A 25,836-nucleotide genomic window follows, 5' to 3' on the forward strand; every position below is an offset into this window, starting at 1 on the left:
TTAATCCAACCGGATCAATCTGGCCACGCCGCAACACGGCGCTAACCTGCGGCAACTCCATGGGATTGTTGGGGGTTCCTCGAAGATACATGAGCCGACTGTTGTGGTGTCCCTAGATGCCACGATGGCGTTTGATAGAGTAGAATGGCAATATCTTTTTGCAGTATTAGCGAAGCTGGGCTTCGGGCAGGAGTTTATTGGTTGGGTGAGATTGCTCTATGCCGCTCCTCTGGCAAGAGTCGTAGTCAACAACTGCAGGTCCGGTGATTTTTTATTGCACCGAGGCACGAGGCAGGGATGCCCGCTATCCCCGCTGCTGTTTGCTATTGCCATAGAACCTCTGGCGGCCTGGGTCCGGTGGGATAGGACGATAAAGGGTCTACGGTGGACGTCTGAGTGGGAGGACAAAATCTCGCTATATGCGGATGATGTCTTGCTCTATCTCACTCATCCCAAGGACTCCCTGCGGAATTTCCTGAACGTGCTTGATATCTTTGGTGGGTACTCCGGTCTGCCTATTAATTGGACCAAGTCTGTCCTTTTTGTCCTGGATGGTGATCCTCCGGTAGTTCCCCATACTTGTCCGATTCAGTTAGAGACGGTGGGCTTTAAATACCTGGGTATCTATATCACTCTGGACCCTCGGCTGCGCTTTGAGAGGAATCTCGCTCTCCCATTGGAGCGTTGTAGGAGGAAGGCTCTTCCGTTGTCTATGCTCGGTCGAGCCACTCTGTTTAAAATGATGGCCCTTCCCCGGTTCCTGTATGCTTTGCAGAATACACTAGACCCTGTGCCTGCTTCCTACTTTAAGGAGATAGTGTCTCTTCGGAGGTGCCTCCTGTGGGACGCCAGGGCCAGAATTGCTTTTGTGAAGTTGACTCTCCCGTGCAATGACGGCAGGATTGGTCTCCCGGACCTGCGGAGATACTATTGGGACTCGCAGCTGGCTGCTATTAACCATATCAACTATGGGCCCCCCGTTGACCCGGGGTTTGCCATGGACCGGGGTCAGACACGGGTGGAATGTTGGATAGGGCGTTATATGCCAGGCCGGGGAGGTTCGCCTTAACTGGTCCGCCTGCGCAGGCGGTCCGAGTCTGGCACGTGGCCAATAGATGTCTGGGGTGGGAAGGTAGGCTTACACTGGCTACCCCCCTCTGGAACTCTGAGAAATTAGGCAGCCTGTGGAAGACCAAAGGGTTTGACAAGTGGGACACCATTGGAATTAGTCACATCAGAGATGTCTGGGGAAAGGGGGCGATACTTTCCTTTGAGTCGCTTCAGAAGACGTATAGCCTGCATGATAATGAGCGTTTCAGGTATTTGCAAGTGAGGCACGCTCTTGCCGCCCATGTGCCCAGGGGCTTGGCCTTGCCTGAGGCGTCTCCTCTTGAAGATTGAGTGCTTGATGGCCACCTCCCTGAAAAAACTATCTCCCTGATTTATAAGAAGTTGGTCAATAATATGGAGAATCCGCTGGGGCGTATAAGAGCCCAGTGGTGTATGGATGGATTGGAATTGGACGATGAGGATTGGATGGAGGCTGTCTCTTCCCCTAAGGTTGTTGCCATTCAAATGAGGCTGCGCCTTGTACAATTAAAGGTCCTGCATAGGTCATATATTACTGGGCCTCGACTGGTGCGGATGGGTCGGGGTGAGAGCGGTCACTGCAGACGAGAATGTGGGGAGTCTGGTACTTTGATTAATATTTTGTGGCATTGTGCGCTGATACAAGCCTATTGGAAAGAGATCCACGAGGTGCTGACTGCTGTTCTGGGTGTTGTGATAAGGCCGGAAGCCCGGCGGTGCCTTTTGAATGTCTAGGTGCCTAGGGATCTGAATGAGTATCAAAAGCAGTGGGTTACTCTGTCTTATGTGGTGGCTACGCATAAAATTGCCAGGCTTTGGGGTGCTAGTTGCCACCTAGTCTTACTCAGTGGGAGGAGGACCTTGACTGGTGCATGTTCTGGGAGAGATCTGTGTTTGTGGCACGGGATGCCCGAGAAGGTGGCAGAAGATATGGGGGGTGTGGAATGCCCATCGGGGTGGGATTAGTGACCCACCAACACCGAATCCATTATTGGAAGCGCAAGAGTCCCCTTGATCTTTGTATTATGTATTCTGCTTGAGATTCTGTACCTGGCCGAGTCGATCTGTGTATTTATTTGTCTGAGATCGCCTGACGTTTTTATTTCCTTTTTTGGGTCTCGCTGGCAATGCATCCGCAAGGATGCATTTGTCCAGCTGGAGACCAATAGCGATCAGTGTGGGGGGAAGGAGGACAAGAGGGTGTACGAGCTTTTCTTCCTGGATTCGTGTGCGCGAACGCGCACGTCGCGTCCCGCGCCATACACATGCGTGCACAGACAGACACTCGCTCACACACACACACCCCCCCTCACAGTCACACACACGCACTCCAAGACACATACACACACGCACACACGCACGCACACACACATACACAGCCCGCGCCCCCCCCCACACGCGCGCGCGCACACACATGCTCTCTCCCCCCCCCCAGCTCAGCAACCCACTCACCGGCTTCCTTCGTGCGGCGGCTCTCCTCAGCTGCAGGGCCCAGCAGCAGGACTCTTCTTCCCTCCTTCGGCACCGGGGCGCAGGGTAGGCTCCTGCCTGCTCTGGTGCTCCAAACACGGCTCCAACGCGGCTCTTCCGTGGGAGGCGGGGTAGGCTCCCGCCCTCCTACTTCCTGTTTCCGGTTGTCGCGCCGGCCTGCCTGACTTCCTGGTCGCAGGCCGGCAGAGTGACGGCGGTGATTTGCGGTATTTATTTATTTAGTTATTTATGCATTTTTATATAGCGCGGACTTTACCCGAAGGCGGTATTTATTTATTTATGTATTTATGCATTTTTATATAGCGCGGACTTTACCCGAAGGCGGTATTTATGTATTCATGTATTTATGCATTTTTATATAGCGCGGACTTTACCCGAAGGCGTCAGAGCGCTTCACATTAGGAACAGAAATGAAACATAATGAGAAACATTACAAAAGAACAGGTTGCAAAAACATACGTTACTTACATAAGGTAATAGTGACAATTGTGAGCAAACAAAATACATGAGGTAGTAAAAACTATGAGCAACCAAAAATACATGAGGTAGTAAAGGTAATAGTGACAATGGTGAGCAAACAAAATACTTGAGTAAAAATTGTGAGCAACCAAAATACATGAGGTAGTAAAGGTAATAGTGACAATCGTGAGCAAACAAAATACTTGAGTAAAAATTGGGAGCAACCAAAATACATGAGGTAGTCAAAAGTGCACAAGAGGAAAAATTGTGAGCAACCAAAATACATGAGGTAGTAAAGGTAATAGTGACAATCGTGAGCAAACAAAATACTTTAGTAAAAATTGTGAGCAACCAAAATACATGAGGTAGTCAAAAGTGCACAAGAGGAAATGAAAGTGACAAGTGTGCAGTTATAAGAGAAAACAGAGTATAATTAGAGGTATAGTCCTGCAATAAGTGCTAGACACTCAGGCTCAGGAACAAGCGTTACATGGGCAAGGTGGCACTTGTGCAAGTATCAAAGGTAAAGACATGTGAGAGGTAGCAGCCATGTGTTGCAAGGGCAGAGTGGTGTGTGCATGTTACAAAAGGGCACCGAACACCAGTACATGGAAAATACTGCAAAAAGGCAGACCCTCCAATCACAGGCATACACTGGGAAGGCTCTTCCATGGTCATGGAAAGTAGAAATTATCAGTAGTGGGAAGTCTTCCTCACAAATAGCAAGAGGACGTGAATTACTTTTGGAGGTGTCTCTGGAGGAGGAGAACTTTGAGGTCCCTTTTGAAGGCCTGGGAGGAGGCGGTGGTCCGGAGCTTTTTTTTGTCCTCTCGCGGTTTGTAAATACAAAACATATTGCATTGCAAATGCTATAGGTATCACATTTGCGAAAGTTATAACTATTGGCATTGTAAATGACGAAGCTATTAATTTAGCTATTTAAAAAAAAAGGAACATAAATAAAAACTTTGCCATTTACAATACCAATAGCTCAAACTTTCCTAATGCGAGACCTATTGCATTGCAAATGCTTGTTTGTATTGTCTGCATTTTGCAAATAAAAAGATTTTTTTTTTTAATGATTTCTGATGAGAATAGCACTTTTATGTAATATTATATTGCAATAAAAGGGCCCGATTCACCAACACATTGCTTTTACTAAATATGACATATAACATGGGAGCTACACAATTTATCGCATTTAAGTCTGGCCAAATTAATTTTTCTTGTATTTCAATCCCTGTTTTTTCTTGCAGATTATGAAAGAGGCTGACCTGAATAATGACAACCTGATTTCCGTACAGGAATTTGAACATGGGATTAGCAAAGCCCCTGATTTCTTACAGTAAGAAACGCCAACCAATCTAAACGTATTGATTTGTAAATTGCTGTTTATGAAGGTGGCAGTGTTAGCAAAAGTGAATACTTTGAATATCCAGGCCGCATGCGTCAGAGGGTCAGTGGGAATGACCGGAGACATAAATGGCGACAACCTTTCTGTGCTAAGAACAGAAAATCCCCCAAAAGAACATTTCAGCTCTTACTGCCAAGCCCCCCTAGCCCCCACCCCAAAAGGGAGCACAGAAACCACAGAGCAGTTTGCTTTTATCAATAAGCATGAGGCAGTGCAATTTTGTTTCAGTATCTAATCTGACCTCTCAGGTAAAAAATGTATGCTTGGGTAGGGTTGGTTTAATTGGTATGATCAGTTATGTTTGTTAGTCTTGGAAGATGCAAGGCTGTGTATAGGAAGTGTGTTTATTTCGGACCATTTGAAGTCTTACACCCTAGCGCTCTTGTCCGTTCTTCAAGTGGGTCTCCATTGATAATCACAAGCACTGAATAGTCCCACCCATGTGCAACTATGGGAGCACGTTTACATAATATATATATATATATATATATATATATATCTGTATATCGTCTTCACCTTATTTTGCAGGGCTGGAATGTTTTGGGTGACATAAAAATATTATCAGCCTAATAAAACAGGCAATATGAGCCATTTCCATTCATTTACTTTTTTTAAAAAAATGCATTTAAGTACCGAAAAGTCTCCAAAAAACGATGTGACATTGCAAAAGAAAAACGTCTTTCCCAAACCATTTTTAAAAGGAAATGGAAAGAGAAAATGTAGCAATATAGGTGACAGTTATGGTAGATTAGAAAAGGCATACTGCACTTTTAAGGGCTGCACATCTTCCAGTATCCCATCTTGCTTTGCAGGTGGCAGTAACCTCAGTTGTGTTTTTTACAGTGGTTATCAATGATACATAGGAAAATAATCATATTTATCTCGTCCGCCAGGGAGGAGGGGGAATGCCTATGATTTGAATTAATATTCCACTGAAGCAGAACTGTGATTAAATGTACTAAACCTGTCCTTCTTCTACTTTTTCACAATTGATAATGATAAGTCGCTAACCCATGCCAATACCTGCGGGAGAAGGGACACAAAATGAACCCTATGAAATGCTAAGCAAAGACATTCCTCAAAGAGGCTTGTCTGCTCTGGAATCTGAATTAAGATTGTAGTGTCTTGTAAAGGTGTGGACAGACCTCCAGGTAGCTGCCTTTCATGTTTCAATAATGGGGATGTTTCTGAGCAATAGAGCTGTGTCTGCTTTTCCTCAGTTAGAGTGGGCTTTGAGTCTTTCAGGTATTTATTTGCTTTTTGGTACCATAAAATAATACATGAAACTAGCAATCTGACCAGTGAATGTTTGGATGTATCTAATCCTGTATCTAAAGGCTCATGAATTGCAAAGTGTTTGTGATTTCCTAATATGCTTAGTCTTGTCAAGATAGAACTTTAGAAATATCCTAACTCTGAGTTTGTCAAGAGATCTTTCTGCCGGAGAATATGCGTTTCAGATAAAACGGTTGGAAAAATAATAGTCTGATCTACTTGAAAGTCTGAAATTACTTTAGGCAGACAATTGGAATGTGCATTCATGACTACCCTGTTTTTATGGAATTCTGTATATAGTTTGTGAAGAAATTAAGGTTGCTGACCCTGTGTGCCTATGCGATGACCACACGAAAAGCAGCTTTCTATGAAATATGCTGTAGAGAAGCCTCATGAATAGGTTCGAACAGAGAACTCATTAAGAGTGATAGGAAATTATCAACTCCCACTGCTAGTTGGAATCCCGTCTATGAGTTTCTCCAGACTTTGGTCTCTGCAGACAGAGCAGAAATCTTCAGGATAACATTGATCCCACTCCACCTGTACACAGTCAGAGGCAGAGCTCAAGGCAGACAGTCTCTCAGTTACAAGGAGTGTCTATAGAGGGTCACTGGGCTCCCTGCTCTTTCTGGATTTCACAGCTGTCAACCTTTGCTGCTTTGGTCTCAAACATCCAGCAGGTAGAGCACACATACGAAGATATATCTGCTTCTGGTAAGTAGTTAGTTTTGGTGAGTAGTCAGTTCTGGTAAGCAGTCAGTCCAGAAATGATGCATGGGCAAGGAAGACCAGCTCCTTTCAGCTTCCTGACCATAGAGTCAAGTATTTATCATCTATCAGGATTGCGGGCCCAAATTTCAGTTTGATTTTTGGGAAGCGAAAATAATCCTGTTAGGACAATTTCCAGGTGGAGGAGTGTGGCTCACTGATTAGAGCGGCAGACCCTGATGCAGAGGTCTGACCCGGGACCAGGGTTCAATTCCCGACGCGGCAGGGTCCTGAGCCCAAAATGTCCACGGACTCGATAATTCTCGCCTCGGTGCCTATTCTAATCATGGGTCCCACGCTGCAACTCTGGGCAATAGTTGCTTAATCTCCACTACGGCGGCCCACCCGCTGTGGGATGCCTGGCTTTCACCCTGGGGATACCCAGTAGGGGTTATCTCACAGGTAAAAGCAAGGACGGGTTCCCAAGGCAAGCACCTTGATGCCTTCGGGTGATACGTGCGCTATATAAATCGCAATACATACATACATACAGGTTTCCAGATTATCAATTGGAAGTTTTCCTTAAGCTGGCCTAGGCCTCTTGATCCCATTGTGGGCATTCTAACATTCAGCCATTTGTTTTGGTGCAGTTCACTCAAACATCCAGAAGGTAATATAGTTTAGTGGCTAAACTACCAATCGATCTGTAAATTGTATGATTCACTTAAACTCCCTGCACCAACACTTGTACATTTGTGAGAAGCAGCTGTAAGTATGTCAGTGTGAGATGAAAATGTGAAAATGCCCCACTAATGCATAGCTCTCTGCTGCTTTCCAGCAAATTCTGTGCTATGGATATGCATATTTATTCACGCATCCTAATTTCAACTAAATGTGACGAGGTCAGACTCCTCTGCTGCGGGTCTGTCTTCCTTTGTGGTACCCCGCTACACCAGCTACAAAAGGAAATTCCCTGATGTGTTAGAAAAGAGTGGCGCTCCCTCCATGCTGTGCTCAGAGACAGAAATCAGCTCATGTCAGATCACTAGTGTATCTTATGGCTTCATTCCCAGGTTTACCAGTTCTGGTAAATCTTGGAATGTATGAAAACCATGGGAGTTGCGTGGGATTACCCATGCAATGCCCGTGGCACACCTTCCCAGGGCGGAGCAACGCAGCGATTTGCACTGTGTTGCGTTACTCCTGATTTATGACGCCACTCGGGGCCAGGTACAGTGGCTTTGCGAGGCTTCATAAATTGCATTTTGGGTTTGCGTTGTGCATGTACCACGTTGCGTGGTGCAAGATCAGCGTGAACTCTTTCATACACATGCCCCTCTATCTTTCAAGCTACCTGTACCACCTTCTCTCAGACATAGTGTTGGCATAGTCACAGCTCACTAATGTCCCAAATACTGAATCCAAGTGAAGTGGGCATGTGAGGCAGAAGGAGGAGACCACCAGTGCTGGTAACATGATGTACAGAGTCTACTTAAGTATGGGTAGAGCCGGCATTTATAACGCTTTGGTTCCTGCAGCTGCTGTTGCCTCTGACCATTTCACTGGGACTGGGCACTGATGTGCCTACTAGTGGTAAGGGCAGGATGCCCCGGCGCAGCAAAGATTGATCACGGCTGCACTTACAGGATTCCCTTTTCACAATGAATTCAAACATTTAGCTTTGCAACCTGGACTGATTTCTTCTCCTATTGCAGCTTGTCAGAGACTATCTGCAAATACGACAGAGGGTGGCAGAATTGCTCTGCCGAAGAAATATTCACTTCAGTAAATATGTATGCGGTTCAAGGAGAGGACCTTGGACGTAGCTGTTCTATTAAATGCCTCAAATAATGTTGGTTTAAAGCATGAGGAGCCCTATTTATCAAGGGTTTGCGTCACGTTTGCACCACGGAACATGGTGCTTGCGCGACACAAACCCCAAAATGCGATTTATCAAACCAAGCGTGGCCACCTTGCGAGGCCCTGAGTAACTTGTTAAATCAGTAGTAACTTAGCGCTGGGATGCCTCCGAGTAGCCATGCGCACTAGAAATGCCTTTCATTCATTCATTCAACTTTATTTCTCCTTATTACTTTATATGTATACTGCATTCAGCAGCACACATAGATAGAAGAATATGCCACAGCAGATTGTTTTTGTGCAGGAAGGTGCACCTCCCTGCACAAAAGAAAATCCTACATGCAAAGCAGGCACTCTTGCTCCGTGGTGCAAGGCTGCCTGGATTGGCGCTAGGCTGCACATTTGGCTGGAGAAAGGGCAGGAATGGCCCATATTGTAATAAATACTGTGGGCCTTATTTATGAAGGCCTTGTGCCACCTGTGCATCACTTTTAAAATGGGAAAATGTGATGTACCAGCGGCACAAGGCCTTCATAAATAAGGCCCTGCGCATTCCTGCTGTTTCCCTGTAACGCAGCACAGTGCAGCAAGGTGACTTGCGCTGCACAATACTTTTATATAAATAGCCTACTAGGTGTGCCCCCTCCTCCCCACCTTCTCCACGTCTGTATGACCTCCTCTCTTCAGTTTAATTTGAAGGGCATGGAAGAAATGGGGATGCTTGTGCAAAGTAACATTTAGGGGTATAGTCTCAAGAACGTGCGATAATCATCGCCAAAATCAGTTAACACGATCTTTCATATCATCATCTATCGTGGGAAAATAACTTAGTGTCAACGTCGTATTCTCAACACAACGGTAACCTGCTATAGTTTCCCGACAACACGTCAAATATCCACGCTAAAAGTCTCTGGACGGTGATAAAAATCTAAACCCCAACATGAAAAAACTTGCGATGGGCACAACTGCGATAAAAAATCCAGCGAGAAGCAGCGCCAGCCTGCAAGTCCCACAAGTCAGGCGGCTAAAATCACTATAAAAGTGGCAATCAAAAACACAAACAAGACCCAACAACGACGAAGCACCATGGAGGTAGCTGGAGCAAGTACAGAGGACATCCAGAAGCCCACAAGCCCCACAGAGGACCAGCCTGGGACCATCATCGGGGATACGGTGGCAGGAGTTGCGTTTCCAGACATGGCAGAACATGACCTGAGCCACAGGGTGAGTAACAACCAGGGACTGGGGGATGGGGGAGATGAGCACAATGGCACACATGCAAAAGTAAGTACACAACTCCGACCAAGAGCCCAATTTACGCAACTCTGCAACATCTCAGCACTGTATAAGCACAGAGGTGAAGAGCACACCGCCTAAAATGGATAAGGGCCAGCCAAATCAGACCCACAATGCAGAACACACACATAAGATGCAGAGCACCCCATTTACAACAATGTGGTACAAACTGCAACACTTTCACAACAGAACAAAGGACACAACCGCTGCCGCTTGTGTGTAGAAAATGGGCATTCGCATTTGGCATAGCAGGAAACTGTGAGATGACAATGTACAAGTACAACCTCACATCCCTGATGGTGTAGAAATGCCTAGTGTACCGCTTCAAATAGGTGTCTCCTCATAAACAGTCACAATGTACATTGTCATGCAGTCTGACAGTAAACTTGTACAATGGTTGAACACACATGTGAACACAATGTCAATCTGCATTTCCCCTTCACATTGTAGAGGGAGAATCAACACCTCCTGCAGAGCAGACGCAACAACTCAGCACTGATGTTGAAGAGGGATCTATGACATAATTTCGACAGACAGAATATAGACATACAAAAATATCGAAGCAAAATATCGACATCAAAAATATCGAAGTTCTATCTACATAAAGGTAAGTACAAAAATATCGGAAAAAAATATCGTAGTACAAAAATATCGAAGTTAAAAATATCGTTTTTTTAAATGTATTATTAATAATGTAAAAATAATTTAAAAATACATGGAATTTAACAAATTTTAGATATAAACATTAAAACATATTTAAAAAAATAATAACTAATACATATACATTTAAAATAAATTAAAAACTCTACATATAAATTAATATATATACTTACTCCACATATTGCATCAGTAGTGAAAGCGTTGGATAGCGTAGGGGAACAATTACTATTCCCATTCCACAGGGTGCAACAGTAGGGAAAGCGTTGGATAGGGTAGGGGAAAAATGACTATTCCCACTCCAAAGGGTGCAACAGTAGGGAAAGCATTGGATAGCGTAGGGGAAAAAATGAATATTCCCACTCCAAAGGGTGCAACAGTAGGGAAAGCGTTGGATAGCGTAGGGGTAAAAATTACTATTCCCACTCCAAAGGGTGCAACAGTAGGGAAAGCATTGGATAGCGTGGGGGTAATAATTACTATTCCCACTCCAGAGAGTGCAACAGTAGGGAAAACGTTGAATAGCGTAGGGGTAAAAATTACTATTCCCACTCCACAGGGTGCAACAGTAGGGAAAGCGTTGGATAGCGTGGGGGTAAAAATTACTTCCCACGCTACTCCCCCTTTAACACACAACACACTACACATACAAAAAAACACAATTAATATAAATATCAATGAATCAATTAATAACAATTAATATTATTAAATTGATGTAATTATAAATTAACTAATTGACAAATATTAATTACCAATTAATAATTAATTAACAAGATATTTACAGGAATAAACAATATTTATTAATACATTATTTATAATTAACATTATAAAATAATTTTAAATTAATTACCAATTAATTAATTAACAATTAATTATTAATAAATACCAATAAATAAATACAATCTCTTTAATTAATTTAATTTTATTATTTCACACCCTATTCCCCTATAAACACACAACTCACTACACAAAAATAAATCACATAAAAAATGTAATTATCATTTAATCACTTAATAATAATTAATTACCAATTAATTATTAATTAACAATAACAAAAAATATTACTACATTAACTCAAATTAATGTAATTAACTAAATAATAATAATTAATTACCAATTCATTATTAACAATTAATTATGAATCAAAAATATGTTAAAAAGATAATAATTAATTAATTATAATTAAATTACTTCCCACCCTATTCCCCTATAAACCCACAACCCGCTCTGATACTAAAATGCAAAATGTAAACAAAATTACTAATTTCTAAACATACATTAAAAAACATGTTTAACAAACATATAAAATACATAATAAAATACATAACACTAAACAAAATTTCGATATTAGTAACATAGATACCTTAAAATCGATATTCTGTCCATCGATATTATTGCACATCGATATTCTATACCATCGAAATTAAAACATCGATATTATTGTATATCGATATTTTAATTTCGATATTTTGTCTCCCTACCGTTGAAAAGGACCTCCCCAACATCTACACCGATGCACTCCAACAGCTCGGGCACCACACCTCCAGGAGCAGGGCAGCCCAGCTGCATCCATGAGACCCCGCCCCCTGCACAGACCACACAGCAGAAAGTACCCACCAGCACGGCTGTCTCCAGGACCCCCACGACCAACACATGCCCTTCCAACGCCGTGGGTGCCTGGAGGAGATGTCTGACCAGCTGCGGGTAGGGTTTGACCTCAGGGCAGCCAAACTAGATGCCATACATGGGTTTATAAGTCCCATCAGGGTCCACTCACAGTCCCTAATGGACACCCACTGTCCACTCCTTGCTCAACAACAAGCAATGGCTGACATAGCTGGAGTCATGACTCTGAGCTAAGAACAACTGTCTAGAGAGTGGCCCCAGCGATGTCATCCGTGAGTTTGGACACATAAGGAGAATGATGGAGAGCTTGGAGCAGATGCAGGCGGAAAGAATGTTTGCCACGGCTGCACAACAGTGAGATGTAGCTGTGATCTTCCATGCCCTGCAGATCCTCGTCATGGCATTGCCACCGCAATGCCTGACGCAGATGGATGCTGGTGCTACTACTATCAATCAAACAATCAGTACATTTGTAGAGTGCACTACATACCCGTGAGGGTCTCAAGGCGCTAGGGGGGTGGGAGGGCTGCTACTGACCGAAGAGCCAGGTCTTGAGGAGTCTTCTGAAGGCCAGCAGGTCTTGGGTCTGTCGTAGATTGGTAGGGAGAATGTTCCAGGTCTTGGCAGCGAGGTAGGAAAAGGATCTGCCGCCTGCAGTTGTTTCCCGGATGCGGGAAACTGTGGTGAGGGCAAGGCTGGCGGAGCGGAGGCTGCGGGAGGGGGTGTAGAAGCTGAGTCGGTCGTTGAGGTATGCTGGTCCGGTGTTGTGTATGGCTTTGTGTGCGTGGATAAGGAGTTTGAAGGTGATCCTCTTGTTGACGGGGAGCCAGTGCAGGCCTCTCAGGTGGGGTGTGATGTGGCTGCGTCGGGGGACATCGAGGATCAGTCGTGCCGAGGCGTTCTGGATGCGTTGCAGCCGTCTCAGGAACTTGGTTGATGTTCCTGCATAGAGGGCGTTCCTGTAGTCCAGTCTGCTGGTGACGAGGGCCTGGGTGACGGTTTTTCTTGTGTCGTAGGGGATCCATTTGAAGATCCTGCACAGCATTCGGAGGGTGTTGAAGCAGGACGCGGAGACGGCGTTGACTTGCTTGGTCATGGAGAGGGCGGAGTCGAGGATGATCCCCAGGTTGCGTGCGTGGTCAGTGGGTTCTGGGGCTGTTCCTAGCGCTGTTGGCCACCAGGAGTTGTCCCAGGCTGATGGGGTGTGGCCGAGGATGAGGACCTCCGTCTTGTCTGAGTTCAATTTCAACCTGCTGTCCTTCATCCATTCGGCGACAGCCTTCATTCCTCTGTGGAGGTTGGTTTTGGCGGTGTGGGGGTCTTCGGTGAGGGATATGATCAGCTGGGTGTCGTCGGCGTAGGAGATGATGTTGAGGTTGTGTTGTCGTGCGACGTGGGCGAGTGGTGTCATGTAGATATTGAAGAGCGTTGGGCTGATGGAAGATGCCTGTGGGACGCCGCAGATGATCTCGGTGGTCTTGAAGCGGAAAGGTGGGAGGCGGACGCTCTGGGTTCTGCCGGAGAGGAAGGATGTGGTCCAGGCCAGGGCCTTCTCTTGGATTCCGGCATCGTGGAGGCGTGCTATTACGGTGCGGTGGCAGACTGTGTCAAAGGCTGCTGATAGGTCCGGAAGGATGAGGGCGGCTGTTTCTCCTTGTCCATCAGGATCCTGATGTCGTCAGTGGCGGCGATGAGGGCGGTCTCGGTGCTGTGGTTGCTACGGAAGACGGACTCCGATGGGTCCAGGATGTTGTCGTCTTCGAGGTATCGGGTCAGCTGTCTGTTGACAATCTTCTCCATGACTTTCGCTGGGAAAGGTAGCATAGAGATGGGCCGGAAGTTCCTGAGGTCCTTGGGGTCCGCCTTGGGTTTCTTCAGTAGGGCGCTGATCTCGGCATGCTTCCAGCTCTCCAGGAAGGTTGCTGTCTCGAAGGAGGTGTTGATTGTTTTCCAGAGATAGGGTGCGATGGCTGTGCTGGCTTTGTTGAAGACGTGGTGGGGGCACGGGTCGGATAGGGCTCCGGAGTGGATGGAGTTCATGGTCTTGATGGTGTCTTCGTCGCTGACGTTGGACCATGTGGTCAGGCGTCCGGAGTGGGTGGTGGTCGCATTGGTGGTGGTCTCGGCGGTGGGGGTGTCGGAGTTGAAGCTGTCGTGGCTGTCGGTGATCTTCCGGTGAAAGAAGGTGGCCAGTGAGTCGCACAGGTCTTGCGATGGGGGAATGTCGTTGGTGTTGGAGCTGGGGTTGGAGAGTTCTTTTACGATGATGAAGAGCTCTTTGGTGTTGTGTACGTTGTTGTCTAGGCGGTCTTTGAAGGCGGTCCTCTTGGCGGTCCTGATGAGTTGGTGGTGTCTGCGGGTGGCTTTCTTGTGGGCTGTGTAGCTGTCTGGCGTTCCGTCGTGGAGCCATCTTTTTTCAGCTTCCGACAGGTACGCTTGGAGGTCCAGAGGTCTTCGGTGAACCATGCGGCTTTCTTGTTGGTGTGGTTGGTGGTGGAGTTCTTGAGTGGGGCGAGGGTGTCCGCGCAGTCGTTGATCCACTGTTTGAGGTTGATGGCGGCGGTGTCGGGGTCAGTGGGGTCGGCGGGTGGTCTCAGCGCGAGGGTTGGGGTCAGTTGGTCCTTGGTGACCTTGCTCCAGCAACGGCGTGGCAGCTGTTGGGTGCGGTGGTGTGTGGTGAATTTCTGGAAGGTGAAGTGGACGCATATGTGGTCGGTGCAGTGGGGTTCGGTGGTGTGGTTGAAGGTGACGTGGGGGCTTGCGGAGAAGATGGGGTCCAGTGTGTGTCCAGCGGCGTGAGTGGGTGTCGTCACGAGCTGTTTGAGTGCGGGGTTGACGATTTTTTCGCAAAGCTCTTTTAGATATTCTCCGTTTTGCTCTTTTCTTTAACAGTTTTGGCTTATTCTTTTCCCCGGACTTATGTTTCTCCTTTTTTTGGGTCATTCTTACGAGTTCCAGAGGAATTGATTTATTCTGAGGAGATACTTCCCCTAAGCCTCTCCTTTCAGTTGGTCGAGAAGGGGAGAGACCTGTTTTTTTGTTTTTTTACTACGAAGATCGGAAAGAAAGATATGGAGTTTTGAATAGCATTCCCCTTATCTTTTCCTGGACCTGGTTCTTTAAATAGTTTTCGAAGAGAATACATTTCATCACCATTTGAGGGGTTTGTTTTTTGATTTTTTGGTATTTGGAACATTTCCATCTGATTTCCCTTCTGCTTTTCCCCCTTTTCTTGCGTTGGCGAAATACAGGGGACCGCAGCATTTACATGACAGTTCTCTCTTCTGCCCACATCTTGCTGTGAGCTAAGAGCTTGCATGTGTGACGTTTGAACTGGTAGATTTGATTGAACCAATTATTTTTTCCTTTTTTTGTCTACGAGATATTGAAGGATTCCGGTTTGAGTTTCCAAGATCTGATCCGAGTTTTCCAAATTCTTTTCCAGAAGATTTAATATTGAGTCCATAATTCTCTGTAGAGACAGAATAGTGTTAGATACAGGTTCTTGACTGGGTGCTAATTGCGGCATAATAAACGACGGGAACTCAGAAGATAGAGAGAAATTTTGATCTGGCTATAGCAAATTGTGCTGGATAATATACGGACAAATTGCTTTTGAGCATTCTTAAAGTCAAGATGAGTGGGTGAGATAAGATTAAGATCCCATAGAGTAAAATCTGTTGGTGCGACTTGACCCGGGCCCTCCTTTATTTTCGTTTTGGAGAATATCCCTGGAAGGTCTTTGATATGCGAAAGATTCTCAGGCTCTTTATGCTCATGGGAGGTTGTGGGATCGTACATTTTCAAAAGATCTGACGATTGAGCATTTTGGGGAGCTGCTTCCTTAGATGGAAGGGCTTTGTAGGCTAGGTCCTCACTTATAACGCCAGCTTTTCCTTTAACTGTAATTGCGAATTGCTTTGACTGATCCTCTTGGTAAGACTAGTTTACGAAATCTGTAGTTATTGTAGTTGCCGATGTCATTATAGGTAAAAAGAAATTTGTTATTAAAGATTTCTCTATCGGAACTGACGCTCCAGCTTGAGACAATGTACAGGTACTCTTGTAGTTAACTGATGCTCGTGCTGTACCCACTTTTTTCATATGAATAGTACTGGACCGTAGCCTTTTGTAGACCATACCGCCTTGCCGTTGAGGGGGTGACTTTCGCTGAATTCGCCTAAGGTGTTGAAATGTTGACTTAAGATGTAAAAGTACCGCCAAGTTCTGCCAATTCCACCAAATAATGCCAGGGACTAAATTGAATTTGAAAACCGGTTCACAACAGTTCTACCGGTGTCTCTCGTCGCAGCACTTGTCACTCAATGCCAGAAAGTGAGCGACAGAGAGCAACAGGGAGTCAGTAGAAAACTCCAGCCAAAGGTTGAAAGAGCAGACGCAGCTGTGGCCGCGGCCGCTGGCAGACTACTTTAATATTGAGGTTTCTCGAACTGCAGGTGCGCAGGGGTACAGGGGAGGTACAGAAATGCGGGATATGCGGGGGTGATTAACAACCGCCTACCTACCAGCCAGCGTCCGCTAGCCGTCAGCGTTTCATCGCGTCCTCCGCTCCTGCTCCCATTCCCGCTCCTGCACTGCACTACTCTGCACTGCTCAGCTGCTGCGTTAAATGTCTGGGCGGCGTGCTTACTGGTGTTTTGTTGTTGGGGAAGACGCTCTCACGGCTTAATCCCAGTACCGTGGCTCCTAGTACGGCGGCCCCACGCAGCTTCTACTCTGGCTCTGGATGTGCTCCTTAAATGGCGGCAAAGACACACTGCATCCCAAAATGCGATGCAGCGCACGCAACGAAATTCATTTTATTTATTTAAATGTTCACTTACCTGTAAAACTCCATAATCCATACATTACTACCCCCCACCCTGCCCCTCCCCCTCCCCACGTCACTGCCCTGCATTTACTCCCACTGCCTGCCGCGGCTGCACAGGCTTCAGTGCCAGTAATCCAGCGGCTCTCCTGCTGCTGCCCCCCCCCCCGCAATCTGCTCCGTGCCCGTGCTCGTTCACGTACTTCCTGTGTGCGAAGACTGCAATTGTAAAGGTTTAGGTAAAAACAGTGCTAAAAAGCACAATGCAGCAACTGTGGTGATCTGGGAGTGCCAGACCAAGACAAAGTCACAAGGTCAGGCCCACCGCGATTGAGCAGAGGCTGGATATAGGGACCAGCTTATCTTATGTCTTTGATGCATTGCGCCATGCAGCAGCGGTCCCAAGGTGTGATGTGGAATCCTGTGCTGCGTCAGTTCTGATGAAGACCTGTAAGGGCCGCAAGGCGAAGTCCGCCTCGAGTTGCATCTGGCAGCATTGGTTCCAGTAAGGAGCTGCAAGGTCTGCAAACCGATGTCCTGTGTCAGTTTGCATCATGCTGCGATGGTTCTGAGGGGGATCACAGCTGGGCTGGCAAGCACCTTTAGTCCCACTTCAAAGGTTCTAGGACTGGGGAGGCACCACTTGAGGTGTCATGACTCACAGAAGACAGAGTTGCAGGGTTCAAGGGTGTTAGAGCTTGTTGTGTCCCTGTAGCTCCAGAATAGGATACCAGCTACCTAGACGATCAAGTCACTCTGGTGGTCATGGGTTCGAGGCGGAGGTCCAGTACTTCCTACTCAAGCAGCAGGACAGCCGAGCAGTCCTTCATGCAGCAGAGCAGTCCTTCATGCAGCAGAGCAGTCCTTCTTGTTAGTCTTCCACATTTCACAAGTGATCTGAAGAGTGAGTCTAAGGGTCCAATATGTATTCCTTGTGTCCACTTTGAAGTGGGAGAAGCTTCTGGAATTACACCTACAGAGGTGTCTGGAATTTCCAATCTCCCTGCCCTAGTCTGTCTGGGTGCACAATATGTCAGTGTGAAGTCCTTTGTGTGCGAGCTAAGCCAGTGCCTTTGAAGTGCAAGTGTGGCAGTGCAGCCCACGATCATGTTCATGATGGCCCATCCTGCCAACATGTAGACCCTTTATTGTGATGCTGTTATGGAGGAATACAGAACGGCCAACTGACACTCATGCCTAGTTTTGTGAAGCATGGACAGGTTGCAGGCACCAAATGGTTGGGGCACAAAAATGCCTATGTAAAAAAAAGAAAGAGGCATTTTTAAAACTCTGACTTTACCATTAAAGAGGATTTTAAATTGGAATTCCTCAGACACCAAACTTGTCTTTCTCACATGCTCCCTATCAAAGTTAGCACTTACTACATATAATAAGATAACCTATGGGAGGGGTATGACTCAATGCAGTGAAAAACAAATTTGTGAGTTGATCCCTACCAAGACATGTAAAACTTAAAAGTACATGTCCAACATTTTGCTTACAATTCACCCTGCCATATGGGCTGTTTAGGGCCAACATTTGGGGTAATCTACATATATATTAAGCCAGGGGTTTTAGGCTTGGCAAAGGGGTTACTTTGAAAAGTCAAATTGACAGTTTAAAGCTCCAGGGAGGCTGCATTGGCAGACTTGAGACATGTTTAAAGGGCTACTTCGGTAGGTAGCAGAAAAAGTGCTACAGGCCCATTCGTAGCATTTAATATACATGCCCCAGGTATATGGTATATCAATTTACTAGGGAACTATAACTAAATTAAATATGCCAATAGGGGTCAAGCCAATGTTACCATACTTTAGGGAGAGAGCACGGGCACTTTAGCTCTGGTTAGCACTGGTACAGTGCCCAGAGTCCTAATGCCAACATAACAAATTGAGGAAAATTGGAAAGGCGAAGGCAAAAGTTTCGAGGGTGACCCTGCCGAGAGGGCAAAGTCCAACATAATTCCCTCCAGCCAAATGCCAGGGGAGACTAATCAATACCTTAATGGGCTTCCCTGCATAGGCAATAGAACATGGAAAATAGCCCTTTACTGCAGAGGCCCTTGACAGTTCTCTGCCCACCTGAACTCATTTGGATCCCTCTGTCTGCAGTTTCCTGAACCACTGAACTGAACCCTGGGGAACCCGTCTCCTCACTTGTGGATCCCATCTGTGCAGCTTCTAACCTTGATTTGCTTGTACATGATTCCCAGTAGGCATGCAGTACCACAGTGGCCAAAACATTATGTGGTCCATTCCACATCTTGGGTCAGATGTCTGTCCCCAACCTAAGAAAAGCTCTGCCCATAACGACAGTAACTAACAGAGGCCACTGACAGCTGTTTGTGTCAAGAACCAGCCCATCTAGGGTTGTCTGACCTCTCAGGTTTCCTTGGAGGGGTGGTGGGTAGGGTGAGGCAAAAGCCCTGGGTGTTAGGCACCCTTCTTCTACGCTACTTTCCACCAGCCATGGGGTGATAGCCTGAGACAATTCTCTAGCCCAGGAGCCTTTCCTCCCCATTCCCTTCCCTCTGGGCCTCTGTATCATCTGATGGGGATGGTACCCCCAGAATACTGAACTTTCAGGGTGCACAGGGCGCCTGGCAACTCATTTCCCAGAATGCAGTCAATGGGCACCTGGGTACTAATTATAACCCTCGTCTGGATCCCCTCCCCACTCTAGGGGTAACAGAGCCATGGGGTGGAAAAAATCCTACCTGTGCGCCTGAGTTAACCTTACACACCTGTCCTGTGTACTGCTCTGGGGTAACCAGCCTTCCCACTACCATGGTGTGGCTAGCCCAGGTGTCATTCATAGAAGTGATAGGGATCTCATGCATTTCAACCTGGTGGAAGTGGCGGGGGCACTAGAGAGCCCGGCAGCTAGATGGCTGCCGTAAAGTGAGCCTCTGCCAAGTGGAAGCATAATTCCTCATTTTTCCTGTTGACAGCAGGGAATCTAGTGCAGTTTTTTTACTGCTGCTGTCCCTGATTGCCCACCATCCCGATCTGATCCCCCGTTTTGGGATTAGATCCGCGGAGATCCTGAACTGTAGCATCGGGGCTGACTGGGCCAAGAGGGACATGCCACAGAGGCTGGCATTTCCAAGTGGTGGGCCCCGCTTGCTCCTATGTGGCCTGCGTGCTGCGCTGTGGACTGCTGGCACTGGAGTTGGGGGTGTGCTGCCACCCTCTAAGATGAGAGGGTGGTGCCTGAACCCTGAGGCAACGCGACTGGGGCTGACATCTGGTGAAGGGGATTGGTGAGCCTGGGCAAACCAGGTGAGGAGCGTTCGCTGGGAGGGCGTTTGCAGGGCCCCCATGCCCACTGAAGCCCTCAAGGTGGTGGAGTTAGTTCCCCCAGTTCTGAGGTCTCCCCCTTCATCATCCACCTTCACTGAGTCCCTCGCACAGAGGAAGCTGTATCTGGCCTGGTATTACTATGCAGGTGGCTTTGGGTCTGCACATGCCCCCCATGCGGGCACACCTGGGGAATGTCGGGACCCTGGATGTCACGACAGATTGTGCCCAAAGATTTTCTACCCAAGTTGCATGCACTCCTGCTTCAGATGCGTTGAGCGGATCTCTCACCTCCAGGTTGGACATCGTCAATGACCAGGACCTGAAGATGGGGCCCACACATAGGAATTGCAAGGGTTGGGTCTGCTTATGCCCCCATTTATTGATTTTTCGGGAGAGTGCCCCTCCATTTTGGTGACCTTGCTGCATGCCATTCATTACTGGAAACCCATGAAGCACACTTACCTTCACCATAGGCAAAAGTGACAATAAACAAGCTAACTTGTCTTTTGAAACTTGGTGCCTTATATACACGGTGGACTTGGAGCCTGGGGGCTGGGTACTGGGCACCCAGGACAATGATGAGGCCACAGCTGCTCAGGACATTAAATCCCTGTTTCTGGACCTTCACCATAGCCTGAACACCATTGATTCCAAGATCAACCTCCTCACTAATAGAATTGATCGCCTAAAGGAAAAGGTGGATAAGCAGGAGGAGCGCATAGGACAGCTAAAGTGCCGCACACCAGGCATTGAAGATACACACACATCCTCTGGGGAATAACTTTTTTGCATGGAAAAGGTAATGGACATCATCAAAAGAAAAATGAGATCTTGAAACACGCCTTCGACCGAAAAACCTGTGCATTGTTGGTGTCCCTGAATCTATGGCGATGGACAGGATGGGAACCTATGTTGACCTCATGCTGAGGGTGTTGTTTGGAGACAATCTCTCTCCTGTATACATTGTAGATGGTGCCCTCCTCCTAGGGCTCTGGTAAGGCTGATATCAATTGAATTACAGGGACAGAGACATCAGGCTGTGTCTTGCCAGAGAATTTTTAGCCTATTCAATATTAAGGGAACACCATCTCCCTGTACACAGACTTCACACTGGTGAGGCAGGCTGCACATTGGGAATTCCTACCTGTCAAACGCACCCTGCAGAAAGTTGGCGCCAGCTGCTTGCTGCTCTAACTGGCTAAACTTTGCATCACTCACATTCAAAAATCCTAGTTCTTCATAGACCCCAAGGCCGCAACTAAGTTTGCTTCTGGCCTTTGTCCTCCTGCTGCTAAACACACACATTCCCCTGGGGGTTCAAGGAATGGCCACGTCAGTGATAATGACTAGTTACTTCCTACAAACTTTAGTACCCGTTCCGTGAAGTGGCCACGGGACACAGGAGAAACTTGTCACTGGCCCTGTATGAACTATCAGCAATGGTGATCACCGGCAGATATGTGGGCACCCATAGGGGCATGATGGGTCCTATGTCATCCTCGGCACCATGAGGACAGCATCCGAGCTCTCCAGCGACTTCCTGTTTTCTCATTTCCCTGTCATCCCAGCTCTCTTCTGGCTGGGGAGAAGGCTGAGATCTCGTGGCATCCACCTGAGATAATTCCCTCTATAATTCTGGTTTGTTGGTGTGTCTTGTTAAATGGGGGAAGGGAGAGTGGAATTCAGCTCATTGTGGGAGTTGAAGTGGGATGGGGTAGAGATTTAGATGGTTGTTTGTTGCACAAAAGTGTTTCCATCCTTTCTAGTCACGCAGCCATCAATTGCTATTGGTACATCTGCTCTTTGAGTGGACTATGTAGCCCGCAAACATTCACCCTCTGATCCTAGTTGACCACCATTAGGTGTCTGACCTGAAATGTATGGGCGCTTAATGTTAGGCACCAAACTCGACTTGAACTTGAAACCTGAAAAGACATCATATTGACATTTGCCTGATGCAGGAACTATACCACCAGGTGGTGGCTGGGCTAAATAGGCGCACACAACACAATATTGGTACAAAGTCATTTTTGCAAAAGGTAAGTAAGTTCATGTATCTTGTTTGTTGGTGCTCAGGAGGAGGGAGAGCCACTCACTCTTCCTCAGTTGTAAAATAAGCTTCTCAGCAATGCATTAATAGTGGGAAGTTACTGGCCCATAGTTTACATACTGCCATTTACTTCTCTGATTACAGATGTATTGACGCAATGATGACTTACACAAAGTCTTTTGATTTATCTTTTGGAATACTAGGTAAGCCACCCGTAAGGGTTGTTACTTTATGGACCTTTTGATATTTATTTGAGGATCATTAAGAAAAATAGGTTATTCCCCTCTTTTCGCAGATTTATGCTTTCATTGTCTGGATACTGTGCCAAGCACTTTCTTTGATGTACTGTTTGAGACTACTTTTGAGGGTGAGTTCAGACTTTACACTTTATGTGGTGGCCATACATAAGTAAGGAAGCATGTAGTACACATCTCACCACTACTTGTCTTGGGTTCTAAGACACCAGTGGTGAGCTTGCACGTTTACTAATTAGTCAAGAAGACTCTGGCACTATATATCTCTTTTTCTCTTTTATTTCTTACTCGTCCCCAAGCATACATTTTTTCTAATTCCAGTATTGGAAATATCGACTGGAATGTATAGGGCACCACTTGGGCGATGAACCCTGGTGATGGGACTGGATATACCATAATATCCCTCCATACGCTGACTTCTTTGACCTCTCCCCATCCCTTTTCATGCCGTTATCTTTGTATTTTACCCCTGTGAAGTCTGCTTTTAAAATGTAAAGTAAAAGACAAAGCACGTTTTGGCTAGGAACTTAAAAGACAAACAGCAATATTATGTGTTTGGTTGCTGAAATAAAGGACAGTTGATACTGCAACCATAACATCATCATTGATTCATTGAGTGCTCTGAGATTTCCTTTTTATGATGCAGGAACTACACATGACTGAATCGAGTAGTTCCTGTCTACTTGCAGGATGGATTGTCATGATCATGTCTCCCACTACTCCAATAATGCAGGAGGCATTGATATTCTTCTCCGAAAAGGGCTGCGATGGCGCACACGCAAGGTGCTGTGTGATGCTCAGGGCAGGTTTGTCATTCTGGCACACACGTTACAGGGGCACCCTAAGACTCCAACCTCCATTTATGGCCCAACTGTGTATGACCCTCACTTTTTCACTGTGGTTTGGAGTCTGGTTGGGACTATGGGCCCAGGTGCAGTGCTATGGGGTTGGGACTTCCATGTGAACCTTGATGTGCACGTAGATAGGTCCAGCGATACTCCTCGTCTGTACTCGGGAGCCTCTGCACAACTACATAGACTCATTACAGATAATGTCACCTGGACTGCTAATGACACACACTTCCCCAAAGTGCTATCAGATCATGCTCCTGTATTGCTAGAGATTCCCCCGCACCCCCAGATCTTGCCATGAGGACCTTCTCCTAGAGACTTCCCCCCAATGCCATATTTATAACGAAGTAGCGTAGCATGGTGCCGCAAGCCAATTGGCTGTGCAGCGCTGTGCTGTGCAGATTTATTACGTTTTGTAATCCTGGGAATGCGTCAGAAACCTACACCTCCCCAGGGGAGGCGTAAGGAGGTGCAATGAGGAGGAATACATTTTCATTTCTCCTTGTTTTTTCCTCTTTTTAATCATGCTGCATTCTCAAGCACACATAGAAAGAGGAAATCACCTCTCGTGATTGTTTTTGTGCAGGAAGGTGCAGCATGATTAAAAAGAGGAAAAAACAAGGGGAAATTAAAATGTATTTCTCCTCATTGCACCTCCTTACGCCTCCCCGGGGGAGTTGTTGGATTCTGACGCATTCACAGGATTTCGATATGTATTAAATCTGGGAATAGGGCAGAATCCATGGGTCTTGCTTGAAAACCCCACAGCAACACTAATGGAACGCACCTTTCACACAAAGTGCTGCATGAAAAAAGGCCATATTTACAAGGACAAGAAAAGCCATGCTGGGTGGCTTTACGTGTCATTGTAAATATGGAGAACCACACTGCTCTGCCGGTGCATCACAAAACGCCACGCACCGGCTACGCAAGAGGCTTGTAAATACTCCCCCAGGTCTTCAGAGCCGAGATTACAGCAGTCATATTTGACTACTTTGAACACACTGCACATTCCATTGAATCGCCTTCCACACTCTTGGAGGAATTTATTGTGGTGATTTGTGGGGCATGCACTGCTAAACAGGCTGGAGTGCTCTGGGCATTGCTTAGGGAGCTTGCACAACTAGAGATGAATATCTGCACCCAGAAACTCCAATTCTATGCTACCAATGACACAACCACGCTTACGTCCCTCAGGAGTAAGTTATTGGAATATGACGAGGCGGCGCTTAAGGATACATTATCTTAGAAGAGAGGCAGTCTTAGCGCTATGGCAAAGGGGACAGGGCAAATAAGACAGCTGCCAAGCTACTTCACTAACCTTGGGCTAGCAACCTCATCCTAAAGCTAGTCGATGGCCAGCTAACCTCTTCCACGTGCCCCTACTCTATCCGGTGCGTGATGACTACATTCTATTCTAACCTATACGCCTCCTCCCTGTATCATGATCCTACTGTCCTGTACTCTACTTTGCTACTATGCAATTACTCTGGCTTGATGATGCCCACCAGCAATTCTTAGATGAGCCCTTCATTACTGAGTATATTGTGCAAGTAACCAAAAGCATACCAGGGGACAAGGCACCAGGCCTGAATGGCCTAACTGCATCCTTTATAAAGAACATGCTCCAATTCTCACGTCCCACCTTTTGGCCATGTACAAGGAGTGCCTGGCACGCGGCATACTCCCGCTTTCCTTCCAGGAGATACTAATTGTCACCATACTGAAACTAGACAAGTCCTCTCAATACTGCAACTCCTATAGACCACTTTCCATGCTTAATGTAGACAATACAACCCTGGCTAAACTGATTGACTTCTGCCTCTTCCCACTGTTACCGAATATTATCCATCCAGATCAATCTGGCTTTGTTACAGGGTGCTCACCAGAGCACAACTTACAAACTTTATTTACAGTTCTCCACTCAGTTAATCCTCAACTCAGTGCGGCTGCAGTTCTGTTTAAGGCCTCATCGGCGGATATGCCGCAATCACCATCAACTGGTCCAAGTCCATCATATTTCTGTTAAACCAACGGCACGCAACCCTTTGTGTCAGAGTACCCCTTGAAGTGGGTGGGGCACCAAAGCAATACCTGGTAGTCAGTAGGGACTTAGGGGAACTTTGGAGAGCAAACAATATGGATGAGGCTGCCACTGTCCCTTGTGGGGAGGATTGCTAAGACTCCAGCGCATCCAGAACGCCTCCGCCCGACTCATCCTGGATGTCCCCCGACGCAGCCACATCTCCAGCCACCTGAGGAACCTGCACTGGCTCCCCGTCGACAAGAGGATCACGTTCCGGCTCCTCACCCACGCCCACAGGTCTCTCCACGACTTGGGCCCCAAGTACCTCAACGACCGCCTGACCTTCTACACGCCCACCCGCCAGCTACGGTCCACCAGCCTCGCCCTCGCAGCCGTACCACGCATCTGAAGAGCCACCGCCGGAGGAAGATCCTTCTCTTACCTCGCTGCCAAGACTTGGAACTCCCTCCACATCCACCTTCGGCTGACCCAGGACCATCTCGCCTTCAGGAAACAACTCAAGACCTGGCTGTTCGAGCAGTAGCATACCCCTCCCCCCAAGCGCCTTGAGACCCTCCCGGGTGAGTAGTGCGCTATACAAATGGCATGATTGATTGATTGATTGATTGATTGGGGGCGTTCCCCAAATT

The 25,836-nt window shown here is 46.8% G+C and overlaps 1 protein-coding gene across 2 annotated transcripts in view; it reads left to right on the top strand.

The window, feature by feature from the left end:
* CIB4 (calcium and integrin binding family member 4) overlaps positions 1–25,836 on the top strand; it is a 178,444-nt gene that overhangs the window by 107,357 nt on the left and 45,251 nt on the right. Inside the window, exons 6-7 of one of the 2 annotated variants that reach the window (XM_078649973.1) lie at positions 4,296–4,384; positions 22,200–22,258. In XM_078649973.1, coding sequence (XP_078506099.1) covers positions 4,296–4,384; positions 22,200–22,258 — 148 coding nt within the window. The remainder of the gene's footprint in view (positions 1–4,295; positions 4,385–22,199; positions 22,259–25,836) is intronic. The other variant, XM_078649974.1, reaches the window with a different exon arrangement.

The sequence above is a fragment of the Lissotriton helveticus genome, chromosome 6 (assembly GCF_964261635.1).
Source record: "Lissotriton helveticus chromosome 6, aLisHel1.1, whole genome shotgun sequence".
NCBI classification, from domain to species: domain Eukaryota; kingdom Metazoa; phylum Chordata; class Amphibia; order Caudata; family Salamandridae; genus Lissotriton; species Lissotriton helveticus.